The 15,313-nt window shown below is 46.4% G+C and overlaps 1 protein-coding gene across 2 annotated transcripts in view; it reads right to left on the bottom strand.

Annotated features, from left to right (window-relative positions):
• Nucleotides 1–72: 72 nt before the first annotated feature.
• Nucleotides 73–15,313, bottom strand: part of YARS1 (tyrosyl-tRNA synthetase 1) — a 29,406-nt gene continuing 14,165 nt past the window's right edge. For both annotated transcript variants that reach the window (XM_030327209.1, XM_030327210.1), the window contains exons 6-13: nucleotides 11,791–11,883; nucleotides 9,655–9,790; nucleotides 9,106–9,191; nucleotides 5,547–5,682; nucleotides 4,665–4,762; nucleotides 3,596–3,789; nucleotides 2,911–3,052; nucleotides 73–941 (exon numbers count right to left, since the gene is read on the bottom strand). In XM_030327209.1, coding sequence (XP_030183069.1) covers nucleotides 831–941; nucleotides 2,911–3,052; nucleotides 3,596–3,789; nucleotides 4,665–4,762; nucleotides 5,547–5,682; nucleotides 9,106–9,191; nucleotides 9,655–9,790; nucleotides 11,791–11,883 — 996 coding nt within the window. In that variant the 3' untranslated portion in view covers nucleotides 73–830. The remainder of the gene's footprint in view (nucleotides 942–2,910; nucleotides 3,053–3,595; nucleotides 3,790–4,664; nucleotides 4,763–5,546; nucleotides 5,683–9,105; nucleotides 9,192–9,654; nucleotides 9,791–11,790; nucleotides 11,884–15,313) is intronic.

Below are 15,313 nucleotides of genomic sequence, written 5' to 3' on the forward strand. Positions count from 1 at the left end.
GGGCCCAGAAGCTGCTCCACACCTTTTCCTCTCTCCTGGGATGGTCCAGCTCACAGACAGGCCTCATCCAGACACCTTTGTTCAGATAGTTTATTTGAATTCATGACAGTGATAGTGATTCTGATTGAGATGCCTATGGAGAAGTACCCCACCCTCTCTGAAGGAGGATTCAGGCTGTGCCCGCCCTACTTCCGATATTAATAACACACAGCTGGTTTAGGGAATGTCTCAACCCAACAGAATCAAGGGAGAGAAATTCCAGGAGCCCTGGGGGCTGGCCCTGCCCCCAATGCCAAGCCTCAAGTTTGGCGGCCACTGGGGAAAAAAGCTGCCAACCCCTCGGTAGACCACTAGGTTCTCTGTTTTCTCTTCCCCTTGCTTTTGGAATCCCACAATTTCCTGTTGGGGAAAGGCTGTAATTAGCCCAGTTCAGGCACCAGATCCCAGACAGAGACAGCCGCTGGGATAACTCTAGGAAAACAGGAACCAATATTTTTCCAATTAGGACGACTGTGGCATAAGCCTTTTCTAGGACTTCTATTGAAACCAGATTTCTCCAGTCAGCTGCCGAGGGAAGAAGGTAGAGCTGAGCTCCCTGCTGCTGCCTCACCCGCATGACTACCTGGGAGGTCAGCGGCTCACTTCAGCCAGACAGGATGGTTCTGGATTCTGGGGAGGCTGAGCTGCCGCTTACTGAGTCCCACACCTGATAAAGTCCCAAACTTCCTGCTTCGGTGTCCTGGGAGATGGATAAATGGGTGACGGACGGAGCAAATTAAGACAGCAGATGACTCAGGGTGACGGGAGAAGGGAGGAAGGTGCCCGGTTGGCTAGCTAATGTTGCCCCCTTTCAGTGATTTACAGGAGATGCACCCCAGCTTGGTCATGAAGTTGGCTTCCTTCCACTGTGCGATGCACTCCTCGGAGGTTTTAAAGTCAGCCTGCATGGAATAAACAAAAGCAGTGAATGTGGGGACAGCGGGACTGCAGGAGAGCAGGCTCTCTGATGCTCTAGCAGTGTGGACAGGCCGAGCTTCTCTGTGAGCTGCGCACCCAGCTCTCATTCTTCACCTCGGGAAGCTCATTTTAGGCATTTAGTTTAGGAAAACAGTCATGAGTAAGTGCAAAGGACTATGTACTGAGACCTCCATCTCAGCGTTCAAATAGTGAAAACCCAAAGAGAACCTCAACGTCTAATAAGTTTAGATAATTTCATTAAATTATAGTAATTATGATACAATAGTATATACAATAAGATCCCCCTCTCAGTGTTTATTTTTTTTTTATTTTTTTATTTAAAAAAAAATTTTTTTTTTCAACGTTTATTTATTTTTGGGACAGAGAGAGACAGAGCATGAACGGGGGAGGGGCAGAGAGAGAGGGAGACACAGAATCGGAAACAGGCTCCAGGCTCTGAGCCATCAGCCCAGAGCCCGATGCGGGGCTCGAACTCACGGACCGCGAGATCGTGACCTGGCTGAAGTCGGACGCTTAACCGACAGCGCCACCCAGGCGCCCCCCTCTCAGTGTTTAAAAAGATGGGGAAGTTTTTCTAGCACAAAGTTAAATAAACATATGGTGGGACTCAAACTGTAAATATATCATCTCCATGTATAGAAAAAGTCCAGAAAGAAATGACCACTAATGCTATTTTCTAGTATCACTAGGTGTCAACACTATGCATATTTCATTTTCTTCATATCCCCTCCACTTTAGACATTTCTACGATGAAAATTTTTTATTGGGGCGCCTGGGTGGCTCAGTCGGTTAAGCATCCAGATCTTAGTGATTTCACGGGTTTGTGAATTCCAGCCTTGCATCGGGCACTGTGCTGACAGTGTGGAGCCTGCTTGGCATTCTCGCTCTCTCCCTCTGCCCCTCCCACATTCTCTCAAAAATAAATAAATAAACTTAAAAAAATTTTTGATTTTATAGCCAGAAAAAATAAGTGATTTAAAAAACCAGTCTGGAGGGGCGCCTGGGTGGTTCAGTCGGTTAAGTACGACTTTGGCTCAGGTCATGATCTTGCAGTGTGTGGGTTCAAACCCGTATCAGGCTCTGTGCTGACAGCTCGGAGCCTGGAGCCTGCTTCGGATTCTGTGTCTCCCCCTCTCTCTGTCCCTCCCCCACTCACACACACTCTGTCTCTCTCTCAAGAATAAATAAACATTAAAAAACATTAAAACAAAACAAAACAACCAGCCTGGAAAAGCAGAAAAGGAGGGAGCGGGTAAAACCACCCGCCATATGCAGGAGGACGGATGGAAGTAGACAGCACTCTAGATGCCCCCCGCCCAGAAACATTCTGGCTGAGCGAGGAAATGAGGTATTAATTCCTCATTTGCTCATAATCACACATGTTGGTTCCATGAGGAGAGTGAACTGTTGCTACTTTGTTCACAGATGTAGCCCGTGTGCCCAGAACAGTGGTGGGCATACACAGCAGGGGTTCAGTATTTGTTGAGGGAACGAATGTACTCAGGGGTCACAGGGACAGGCTGTATGGAGTCCATGTCCCAGAGAGCAGACAAAGAATGAGTGGTTCTAAGATCAAGGTAGGCTGGGGGTGGTGGTGGGACCCTGGCTTCATCCCTGCTGGTGACCCTGTGTGGCCCTGGCAGGTATCCTGCCAGGTACAACAGGGACAGGCCTCTGATCACGGGCTGAAGATCAAGTGAGGAAACTGAAGTCCCTCACACGGTGCCTCAAATAGCCCGTCCATGCTAGGTACGTGCGAGGGCTCCCGTGCTGCTCAGACACCTCCCCCGGGGCGGTCTGGACAGAAGGAAGAGAGGGGCTCAGACGCAGGAGGGCCCAGCGGGGGAGAGGGCAGTTGTGGACTCAGCAGTAGCAGTCTGGGGACACGGTCCAGGCGGCCCAGGCCAGAGAGGGGGCACTGCAGCTTTTTACCTGCAGCTTCTCGAAGACCTTCTTCTTGGGCTTGAGCTCTTCATCCGGTTGGCCCTTCTCGTAGCCCTTCACGAACACTCGCTCCCCGGGAGCAGAGCCGGCAGGAGGGTCCAGAGGCTCCACCTTGCGGTTTACCCCTTCTCTGGGAAGACACACAGGAGAAGGAAAGAGTGAGACTATGGACTGCCTGCAGCGGCCAGCGAAGCCAGAGCACCGGGGCCTTCACTGCGGGGCTTTAGGGCTTCCTCAACGCCAGAGGCCCAGGAAGTCCTCGGTGCCGTACCACATTTGTGCGTTGGGTTAACCGGGGCTAGACTGAAACCCTCTGTCAGGAGAGACACCGAAATCTAGGCTTTTAGGGGAGGAAGTATGACATAACAGAGACAGCAAGGCCTGAACAGCCAGTCAGAATTAGTCTTGAATCCTGGCTCCATCTCTCACTAGTAGAGAGACTTGGGCATGTATCTGCTGCTTTGAACCTTCAGTTCCTGTGGTAATAAAATTAACTTTGGGTAAAGCGCTTCATTCGCAGTACGTGCGTGGTGAGTAATTCCTTCACGCATCATGTTTTGGACAGTTTCTCCAAGTGTTCCGCCTGATGCCTGGAGGGCATCACGTGGGCCAATTCCCTGCACTTCCTGCCCCCCACGCTCAGGCCCGCGCCCCACCCCAAGCTCTCACTCACGTAGAAGCACACAGAAGCATGCCTTGGGACTCGACACCCCTCATCTTCTGGGGTTTCAGATTGCACAGCACCACCACCAGCCTATCCCGCAGGTCCTCCTCGGGCACAAACTGCACCAGGCCGCTCACCACAGTCCGTGGTTCAGCTTCCCCCACATCGACCTTCTCCACATACAGGCTGTCTGCGTCTGGGTGCTGCCGGCAAGAGAGGTTAGTCCCGGACGGTATCGTGACGGAAGGGACCATGGGGGTCCGGTGAACCCTCTGACTGCTGAAAGGGGCATCTACTCTCCAACAGAGGCTCCTAAGGGACCCTCTGCAGCAAACTCTTTCCAGGTCCCAGAGAGCAGACAGGAGGATGGGCCTTGAAGCTCCATTTTACTCTCCCCCAAGAGGCAGGGTTTGACTAACATGAGGTGCAGGGAGTCTCCTGCACAAGTAAATGGCCTGGACTGTCTGGGCGGCTACCGCTATGGCCACATGCTACACCAGCTGAGTCCTGCGTGGCCTGGAAGATGAGCGGAGGACAATGCTGGCCTCACCATCTGAAGGAGGCAGCCATCTCAAAGTACTTTCAGTAGGCTCTGTAGTGAAAAACAATGCTGGGAAAGAAAGAAAAGTCCACAACAATGGTCCCAGGTCGCTGGCTGCATAACCTTCTGTCTCTGGGTAAAAGGAAGTCCCTCTCCCTTCCCCATTTGCAGGGGTGGGTGGGATGGGGCAGGGAGACAAAGTGGCTGTTCCCAGATAAGGCCTGCAGCCAAGTCCAGACAAGCCAGTAGAGACCAGAAGAGTCTATCAGACCAGATTTAACTGATAAGCAAGCTCCCTCTGACTAATATCCTCTCCTCCCCAACCCCGGCTCTGAGTTCCTGGCTGTGTCTGGTTGCAAAAGATCCAGAGGCAGCAAAGGGAAAAAAAGCCTGACACCTGGAACTAGACACCTGTGTTCTGACTTGCAATATGACCTCAGGGATGTTACTTCCCATCCCAGGCCAGGTTTCCTCCAGATGGAAACAGACAAACGTGACCCCTATCGGCCTCTCTGGGATGTGGTGAAAAATGAGTACCTTGTCCACACTAATGACTTTGCCCACACGGATATCCAGCCGGGATGGGATGACCTCCTCTGGTTCTGAATTCTTGGCAGGACCTTTGGCAATCGGCTCTGGGAAAGAAAAGAACCCCAAGGGATCAGAACTCTCTTCCTCTGCCATGACAGGCCAAATGCTGACCCCACCAAATGACGACACTAGCAGGGTTTAGCGCAGAATCCCCAGAATCTACCCATTTAGTTTTTTCTTATTTATTTTTTTTAAGTAATCTCTATGCCCAACATGGGACTTGAACTCATGAACTAGGCGCCCCTACTTATATCTTCTCTAAAATAGGACTGGCAACCTTTGGGAAGGGACAGTAGTAGCTTTGCTACCTCTAGGTGTTTCTATTCATGCATCCCACATGAATTGATGGAGTCTTTTCTGGGAGAGTCACACAAAACCATCCAAGTTAATAACTCAGCATCATGGGTCAATGGATGGCCAACTAAGAGCCAGTCAGAAGCCCATGCAAGGGAACTGGGCGAAGCTGAAGATGAGCTTTCCTAAGGAGCTGTGCAGACTCTGCCTGAGCAGTTGTGTTACCCTCATGGTCTAACCCAACTGGTCTCTTAACTGAAGAGGATTTTGTGAAGTATGAGATCACAGGCCATGTCTCACACAGTAGACTGGTACGGCAGGACGTAATCACTTCACAGCATCGCCCAAACCAAAATCCAGATGACTCCAGCTCCATTCCAGGAGTCAATGGGGTACGATATTCCTGTACTTCGGGCCCCCTGGCTTCTCGGGCTCTCAATTTAAGGCAGACCTTCTTCTGAAGCCCACTGACAGGCTCTCTGTCCTGATGATGCCAAGCACCCCTTGGCCCTCCCCCTTCCTGGCTCGCCTTACTCTGCTTTGAGGGGTCTGGGTAGGCAGCGCTGGCCAGTTTCTTCAGTGCAGGAGTATTAAACTTTTCCCGGATAGGATCCAGCAACTTGTTCAGGGCGACTTCAACAGAATTCTTGAGGTCTCCAGGGTGTACAACCTGCAAAAGCGTACAAAGGCTCTGTGAGATGGGGCGCGTGGGATGGGGCACAGGACGTCCAAGTCCACTAAGGATAATGTGTGTGGAGGGTGCAGGGTGTTTCCCCAGCGGTCTCTATTTTTTTTAAGTTTATTTATTTATTTTCAGAGAGAGAGAGAGAGAGTGCGCAAGTGGGGAAGGGGCAGAGAGAGAGAGGAGGGGGGAGAGAGAGAGAGGATCCCAAGCAGGCTCCATACCACCAGTGCAGAGCCTGATGTGGGGCTCGAACTCATGAGATCATGACCTGTGCTAGTGAGCTCCCAGAGCCACCCAGACACCACTGCTCCCTACAGTCTTACTTGATCCTTAGAACAATCTTGTGAAGCTGACAAAGCAGAGAAGGGGAAACAGGTTCAGAAAGATTATCTCACTGTCTGAGAGTTAGGGTTTTTGACTCTGAATTCCATACCAACTTGAGGGTTTGTAGAGGCTGAATGTTTTTATTAGTCAAAATCTTCTAGTCCCTCCATTCATGCTTAGAAGAATGGCACAAACCAGAGGCATTTAGAGGCAGAGAAACATTCACATATGCAACCCAAGGAGATAGCCCGAGGGGGACCGAGCCGCGTGAGCCAGAAGAAAGAAGGGCTCTGGAGTTAGACCGGGGTTAGAGTTCCAGCTAGCTGTGTGACCCCTGGACCAGGCAGTTAACTCCTCTAAGTTTGGGATTCTTCACTTAAAAGCTGAAGATAATACCTATATCTCAGAGAGTCAGAATGAGGATTAAATCACATAACGTGGGTGAAAATGGTGAGGAATACAAGTATGCAGTTAAGAGTTGAGCAATTCAATTCTTCTTGTGTCCCATGACTCGTGCTTTTATATCCCAAATCTGGCCTGAAAGCACCTGTCAGCTATTCCGAGGTGATGTCTCTTAGGCATGAACACCTGTAATATAACAATACCTACATTTTTGTTTCTAATATTCCTTCATTTCCTTGGGAAATTTTTGAGAGAGAGGCAGAGCATCAGTGGGGGAGGGACAGAGAGACAAGGAGCCACAGAATCGGAAGCAAGCTCCAGGCTCTGAGCTGTCAGCACGGAGCCTGACACGGGTCTTGATCTCACAAACTGCGAGGTCATGACCTGAGTCGAAATTGGACGTTTAACCAACTGAGCCATCCAGGGGCCCCGGGAATGTGTAATTTTAACAACAGGAAAGCTTTAGACCGGCTCTGTCCAAGATGGGAGCCACTAGCCTCATGTGGATATTTCAGTGTAAACCGAAATGCAGTTTCTCAGCTGCATTGGGCATGTTCTAAGGCTGACCAGCCACACGTGGCCAGTGGCAGCTGTGTGAGGAGGCAGTGCATACAGACCATGTCCATGGTCACAGAAAGTGCTATTGGCTAGTGCTGCTCCAAGCTCTTTTTTCAGACACATTTCTTCTATCCTTCTCGTTACTCCCACAAATGACCATTCACAGGACTGAGGAGTACAGTGTGGGTTTTGTGGCCGGCCTCAGACTGCAGACAGAAGGGTTTCAGAGCAATGGCTGTGAAAAACATCCAAAAGATGGGCTTTGAGGGCCGCAGAGCTCAGAGGTCACCGAGCCTTTTCTTCTACTTGATGTTCTGTCCCTTACACAGCGGTGTCCTGCAGTGGTCTTCCAGGCTCTGCCTGAACACCTCAGTGACGGGGACGCAAGGTCAAGTGAGGCAGCCCAGTCCATCGCCACACAGTGGAGGTCACTGCACAGCTCTCCCTGATGTTGAACCCGAACACACCTATCCCCGTGGTCCCCGCCTGCAGACCTGGTTTAGCTTTCTGGTGCCACAGGAAGAAATCCAACCCCTCTCCCACAGGAATCTGTCATGTATTTGAGGATGACGGAACACAGGCCTGATTCCCAACTAAACATCCCCTGTTCTTTCAACTGTGCTCTTGTGACAAGGGCTTGGGTCTGTTCCCTATCACAGCATCCTCCTTCTCCCCACCAACACAGCCCAGATGGTCAAATAAACTTCAGAAAATTGAAGTTCAGGGCTGAATGCACAACCCCAAATGTACTCACAACAGTGGAGAACTGAATGATCAACTCTGTGGTTCCAGACTCTACACTTCAGATGACTTACACTAAGACTTCATTACGTTTCTGACAGCCCGATCACACTGCTGATTCAACCCAAAGTCAGAGTCAGTCAAAAGTCCCCATTTCATTCTCCACATGCACCATGGCCACATCTTCCCTTTATGACCTGGCCCTGCCTATCTCTCCTACAACACTCTGCCTCACCTTTTGGACTCATGTTAGATCAAACCACTTGTAATTCCATACTATGCTGTCTCACCTCACCATGTCTTTGCGCAATTTCTTCCCTCTGTTTGGAGGCTGTCCCCTCTGTAAAGCTTGACCAGCCAGGCAATCACTTCCTCCTATTATATTTCTGGACCATACGTGTACATCGTCATCGTATAGTCACATAGCAGTGATATTTGTTTCTATGTCTGCCTCTCCCACTGGACCATGAGCTTCATGAGGATTCTCTAAAATTTATTTATTTATTTATTTATTTATTTATTTATTTATTTATTTATTTTTAATGGTTATATTTATCTTTGAGACAGAGAGAGACAGAACATGAGCAGGGGAGGGGCAGAGAGAGAGGGAGACACAGAATTCGAAGCAGGCTCCAGGCTCCGAGCTGTCAGCACAGAGCCTGATGTGGGGCTCAAACTCACAAACCATGAGATCATGACCTGAGCCGAAGTCCGTTGCTCAACCGACTGAGCCACCCAGGCACCCCTTAAAATTTATTTTTGAGAGAGAGAGGGTACGAGTGAGTGAGCAGTAGAGAGAGAGAGGGAGAGAGAGAGAATCCCACGCAGCCTCTGCACTATCAGCGTGGAGACCAAAGTGGGGCTTGGGCTCATCCGGTGCAGGGCTCGAGCTTACAAACTGTGAGATCACGACCTGAGCCAAAGTGGGATGCTTAACCGACTGAGCCACCCAGGCATCCCCTTCATGAGGATTTAATCCTCTGTAATGCCAGCCCCTACCATGGTGCCTAACACATGGGCACCTAGCAATTCTTTTGTTAAACTGTCTGTTGAGATCATCAGTACCCTTTAGCTAGCTACCTTCCACAGGTGTTTCTTTTTTGAACCTGGACTTTGCATCTCTCCCTGAAATGCTTCATCTTGCTGGGTTTGGTTCTTCATTCCAGGCTAAATCCTTTGCAGAATGATGAGGACATCAATATACGAGCTTCGTGCCATCTGCCCATCTAAACTGTGAACCACCCGAATCCTCATTAAGACACTAACACAACACACATCAGCATCAAGCAGAGCCTTGCGGCGCATATTAGAAACCTGGCTGGGCCAAGATGGAGACGTCTGTCAGAAGGAATTCAGTGGGGATTACTCCTCCTTTGGTATTACCTCATCAGCAAAGTCCTTTTCCAGGTCCAAGTAAGCGGTGTAGGTTTTGTTTCCACCCCATTTCTCATCTCGAAGGATCACAAACTCTGTAAGAAAATGGATCTATGCCAACAAACTCATTGATAATGGCAGAGTCAGCATTTCTAGCTCAAATATTATGGGTGTTTTAGTTTTTATTATATATTTTGAACTTTATATGGCATTTTATTGTTCTTAAATCAGATGAGCTAGCAAACCAGCTGGCACCCAAGCTCAAGGGGAAGGATCGTGCCTTACATTTCTTTTGTATTCCTCTAATTAAGCATGCCTGCCTTCATCTCTACACCCCTGCCCACCCTGACACCCCGCTTAGAACCTAACCTTGGTAACAACCCCACGGGCAGTGAAATGACATCCCAACTCCAAATGCACGTCGGTATATGAGAAGTCAGAGCACAGAATCAGGGAAGCCATCGGCGAAGGAAGATTCGGACAAATCACAAGGGCGACCTCAGCACTACTTTTGCTACCTCGGCCTGGCCTCTGAGAAGCAATAAAAGGGTGTCTTACCAGACTTAAGGGGAAAGAGGACATGCTTGATGAAAGACAGAACTCCATTGTTCTCCACGTTCCCTGGCTCACAGAAGGCCTTCTTTAGTTTTTTCTTTACATCCTCCTTCCGGTCAAGGAGATCAATCTTGGACTCCTAGAAGCCATGGAGGAGAAGGGACCTCTTATGGTGGGAAATGAGATATGCTCAACGAATCTGTGTATTTCCATTTTTTTTTTTTTAAACGAAGGTTTAAACAGTAACAACTTCAACAAAAGCAGAATTAATCAGAGTCAAGAGCCACTCACAATATTGCCCCCCAACAAAAATAATTAATTCAGTTTTCCTGTGTTCTTTCCAGGCCTTGTCTATTACACACAGAATCGTTACAAATCTGTAGTTCGAGAACAAATGTCTACTCTTTGCTTTGTCACTTGAGACTCTATCATAAGTATTTCTGAGTGGCTACCTCACCCTCACTTGTAATTTTTATGGTGTATTATAGTCCCGATTACTAGTGACAATATAATTTCTTTAACGATTTCTAAACTGTTAGATTATGTTCTAATTTATACAATTTATATATATTACAATGAATATCTTTGCAGAGTTGTTTTTTTTTTTTCCTCCTTCTCTGAGATTATTTCCTTAAGCTACCCAAAACTGCTAGGCCCAAAACGATTTTCTGAAAGGGGAAGACTAATTGACATTGCCACAAACAACGTGTGAGGGGACTTGTTTCACAGCAAGCCCCCACACTAGGTACTGTATATTACCTAGAGCCATTTTTCCTTTTTAGGGTAATAGGAGTTGTTTCTTATTTTGAAGTGAGTAAACTCACGGATCTCTGGGTTCACAGTGGTTACCAAATTCCGGTCCACGTATGCCTGTGTATGAATCACCTGGGGTGCTTGTAAAAAAATGTGAATTACTGGGAGATGAGTCAAAATCTCTTGAGGTTGGGCCAGATATTTGTATCTTGAAAAAGCTCTCTGTGTGATTCTGATGCAGTTCATATTCAGGAACTGCTGCTAACTAACACGGACTTCCGGGGTTAAGATAGGGTGAGTGTCACCAAATAGGGTGAGTGATAGGATATTTTGTCAGAGAAATAGCTGATACATGGATCATCTTAACATAGAGAAAAACGAATGAGTATATTCCTTTAAAAATAATAAGAAAAGTTTCCATGCATATATTTACTGATCTCTGATCAAAGATTGGGAAGCCAGATTTAAAGAACTGGATGGGCACCCAAACGTGACTTCAGTCGGAATCACCTAGTAGAATCTGAAAGAAAATACAGATTCCTGAGTTGTTTCCCAGAACCGCTTTATCAGAATCTCTAAGAACAGAGTCTAATCAATGCTTTCCCTAGGTGGTTCTCGAGGTCAGCTGTGTTTGGGAACCCCGAACTCAAACTTCCACATCTCTGGGTTCCACAGAGCCCTCCATTCTGTACCCTTCGTGATCAAAACAAAAGTGCATTTTCCCTAAGCAGTACTTTTAAATGTTAAAAAATATTGTATTTGTCATATTAGTTATATCAAATATCACTCTAAGAATCAAGATGCTATTTGGTGAAATGTAACCCTCACCTCATTAACCTCATTAGTAAGGCTGAGATTTACCACAGTCGATGAACGAAAACATTACTTTTGCTTGTGTGCTTTATCACACAATATCACAGCAGTAAAATTGTTAAGATTATGATTGGATCCTATCAGGACTGCTTCTGGGTCCTTCAATACTCAAGAACCACTGGAATTAATGGGATGAACCTCAGATTCCTTGGAATTCAAATCTACAAGAATTCAAGTTAGCCAGGTAACTGTTCTTTTGAGTCTTCAATATCTTCATCTCTTGCTGAAGATTTCTTTCTTTTAAAGTTTAAGAGGGAGAGAGCGCACATGCACAAGCAGGGAGGGGCATGGCAGAGAGAGAGAGAGAGAGAGAGAGAGAGAGAGAGAGGAGAGAGGGAGAATCCCAAGCAGGCTCCACACTGCCAGTGCAGAGCCCAACGTGGGGTTCAATCCCAAGAACTGTGAGATCATGACCTGAGCTGAAATCAAAAGTCGGATGTCCAACCAACTGAGCCACCCAGGCATCTCTCTTGCTGAAGATTTCTAAATTCAAGTCAGAGTTGGCAAACCTACCTCTTCTGAGGAGCTCATTTTGCTGCCAGTTAATCCTGGAACCATAGGATTCATCAGATGGACCCGTTTTGAGTAACCAAGTGCAGGGAGGTACTGAGGGGTTAGAAAGAAACACACAAAGCAAATGTTAGTATAAACTCCTCCTCAGTGTCCTGATCCCATCTAACTTGGCAAGCAACTTAATAGTTTGATATAGTCCTTCCAATCTCTTTTCCTACTGAGTAGACTTTTTTCTTTTTTAAAAAAGTTTTTATTTAAATTGCAGTTGACATACAGTATATTAGTTTCAGGTGTACAATATAGTGATTCCGCACTTCCATACAACACCCTGTGCTCATCCCAAGTGCCCTCCTCAATCCCCTTCACCTACCTAACTTGCTCCCCCCACCCACCTCCTCTCTGGTAACCATCAGTTTGTTCTCTATAGTTAGGAGTCTGTTTCTTGGTTTGCCTCTCTTTTTCTCCTTTGCTCATTTGTTTTGTTTCTTAAAATTCCACATATGAGTGAAATCATACGGTATTCGTCTTTCTCTGAGTAACTGATTTTGCTTAGCATAATACTCTCTAGCTCCATCCACATCATTGCAAATGGCAAGATTTCATTCTTTTTTGTGGCTAATAATCCATTGCATTGGATATACAACCTTTCGATGGTGTATACAATAACATAAACAAAGTTTTCCCTACTGTTTTTCTACTAGTATTATGTTGTGAAGCTATTGGATTTACCCTACCACCATAAACAACTATAAAAGCTGGAAATATATAAAATGACCATTTGCAGGCATTTGACAGCAACAGGTGTAGGACTATGAATTTTTAGAGAAGGGAAAGCAAAGGTGACCCCACACTCACCCTGGCTTTCTCCTTGAGGGCATTTTCCCCAAACGAGGTGCTGAGAGAAAGAGAGTCTGACGAAGGAGAGACAGAGACTGGAGTTCTGGGCTGCCAGGAGGCTAGGACTGAGGAAAGGTTCTAGAGAGAAGTGAGCCCCCCACCCCCAAATCGAAGTCAAAATTCCCCACTCATTTATTAGCTGACTCATAGCGATGTGTGCATACGGAGATGCCAGGAAGCCTAGCAGAGAACAGGTGCTGGGAGGCTGGCGATCTGCGCACAGACTTCAGAGGCTGCACAGTGCTGGGGAGACAGAGGTTGAAGTTTAGGTCCACTCCAAGTGGAGAGGTCTTTGTGAACACCCTGAGATTTGAGTTTGAGATCCCAGAAAGGCTGTATCCTAGGAATAAGACCCACATTGTAGAAGGGCAAACTGAAACAGACTTGTTGTTCTTTTTTTTTTTTTTAATGTTTATTCATTTTTGAGAGAGAAAGAGAGAGGGTGAGGGAGAGAACGTGCACAAGCAGGGGAGGAGCAGAGAAGAGAGGGAGACACATAATCTTTTCTTTTTAAGAATTTAAAAAATTTTTTTGAATGTTTATTTTTGAAAGAAGACAGAGCATGAAAAGGGGAGAGGCAGAGAGAGAGACACACACACACAGAATCTAAAGCAGGCTCTAGGTTCTGAGCTGTCAGCACAGAGCCAGCCCCATTTGGGGCTTGAACTCATGAACTGTGAGATCATGACCTGAGCTGAAGTCAGACGCTTTGACTGAGCCACCCAGGTGCCCTGAAACAAACCTGCTCTGACAAAGCCTAAAACCTGCCCCAGACAGGATCAAGGTGATAAGTCAGTAATTTAACAGCCTACAGAAAACACCGCACCCTATAAGCATAATCCAGAGTCTCTACCACATATCTACGATATCTTTGATACAATAAAAAAAAGTATTAGAAATGGGGAAGAAGCAAAAAAATGATTGATAATTAAGAGAAATAAAAGCAGACCCAGGAACAATCCAGATACTGGAATAAACAGATCAGGATGACAAAATAACTATGATTGGTGTGTGAAAGGAAACAGGAAAAGATGGACAAACTGGATAAAAGAGAATTTTGTAAAAGGGAGCTGGAATCTATAAAAAAAGAACCAAATGGAAGTTCTAAAATGGCACAGTACAATATTGGATGGATTTAACAGAAGACAGGATTGATAAGCTTGAAGAAAAGTCAGTAGAGAATAACCAAACTAAAGCACAGAAGGGACAAAAAAAAAAAAAAAAAAGAAAACAACAGAACAGAATATAAGAGACACATGGGAGGGGCACCTGGATGGCTCAGTGGGTTGAGCGTCCAATTTTGGCTCAGGTCAAGTTCTTGCAGTTCAGGAGTTTGAGCCCCATATTGGGCTCGCTGCTGTCAGCCTGTCAGCGCAGAGCCCGCTTCAGATGCTCTGTCCCCCTCTCTTTGCCCCTCCCTCACTTGCGCTCTCCCCCAAATAAATATTTTTTTAAAAAAGACACGTAGAGGGGCGCCTGGGTGGCGCAGTCGGTTAAGCGTCCGACTTCAGCCAGGTCACGATCTCGCGGTCCGTGAGTTCGAGCCCCGCGTCAGGCTCTGGGCTGATGGCTCAGAGCCTGGAGCCTGTTTCCGATTCTGTGTCTCCCTCTCTCTCTGCCCCTCGCCCGTTCATGCTCTGTCTCTCTCTGTCCCAAAAATAAATAAACATTGAAAAAAAAAATTAAAAAAAAAAAAAAAAAAAAAAGAAACGTAGAACATAGTCAAGAGGTCTACCCTATGTAGAATTAGGGTCCCAGGGCAGGAGACAGAGAATAAGACCGAAGCAATATTTAAGGACATAGTAGGGGACAATTGCCTCAAATTGCTGAAAACAGACTCAGGAACCTCAGCAAAATCCAAGTAGGATAAATATCAAGAAAACTAGAGCCAAAAAACATCATTGTCAAATTGCTGAAAATCAGAGACAGAGAAAACCCTAAAAGCAGCCAGAGAAAAGCAGTTATTATCTCTAAAAGAGCAACAGTAATACTTATAGGTGACTTCTCAACGGAAACTAAGGCAGCCAGAGACAATGGGATGACTCTTTAAAGGGCTAAAAGAAAAATAACTGCCAACCTAGAATTTGATATCCAGTGAAAACAGAAGAAGGATGTTTTCAGACAAAAGAAAGCTGAAGGAATTCATTACTAACGACCTGCACTACCAACACCAAATCCAAGGTGGGGCTCTGCAGGCCGAAGGAAAAGGACCCCAGAAGGAAGCACAGAGGTATGGAAGTGCAGGAAGGAGTCACGAATACCAGGAAGGGTAAGTAGGGATGAGTATACCTGAAAATTGACTGCTTGAAAAGGAGTTATAACGAAGTCTTTCGGATTTAAGATATATGTAAAAGCGAAATATATGACAATAGCACAAAGGGCAGGAAGGAGTTAAACTGCAGGTTCTTACATTGTTGAGAAGTGGTTAAAATACCTAATTTAAACTGTAATAAACTATACAGACACATGTTGTAATCTCTAGAGTAAGGATGAGCAAAACTCCTCTGTAAAGAACCAAAAAATAAATATTTTAGACTTTGGGACTCTACTGCATATTCTTTTTATTTATTTAAAAGAAAAATTTTTTTAATGTTTATTTTTGAAGGGGAGGAGGGGCAGAGAGAAA

Source organism: Lynx canadensis, chromosome C1 (assembly GCF_007474595.2).
Source record: "Lynx canadensis isolate LIC74 chromosome C1, mLynCan4.pri.v2, whole genome shotgun sequence".
Lineage (NCBI taxonomy): Eukaryota > Metazoa > Chordata > Mammalia > Carnivora > Felidae > Lynx > Lynx canadensis.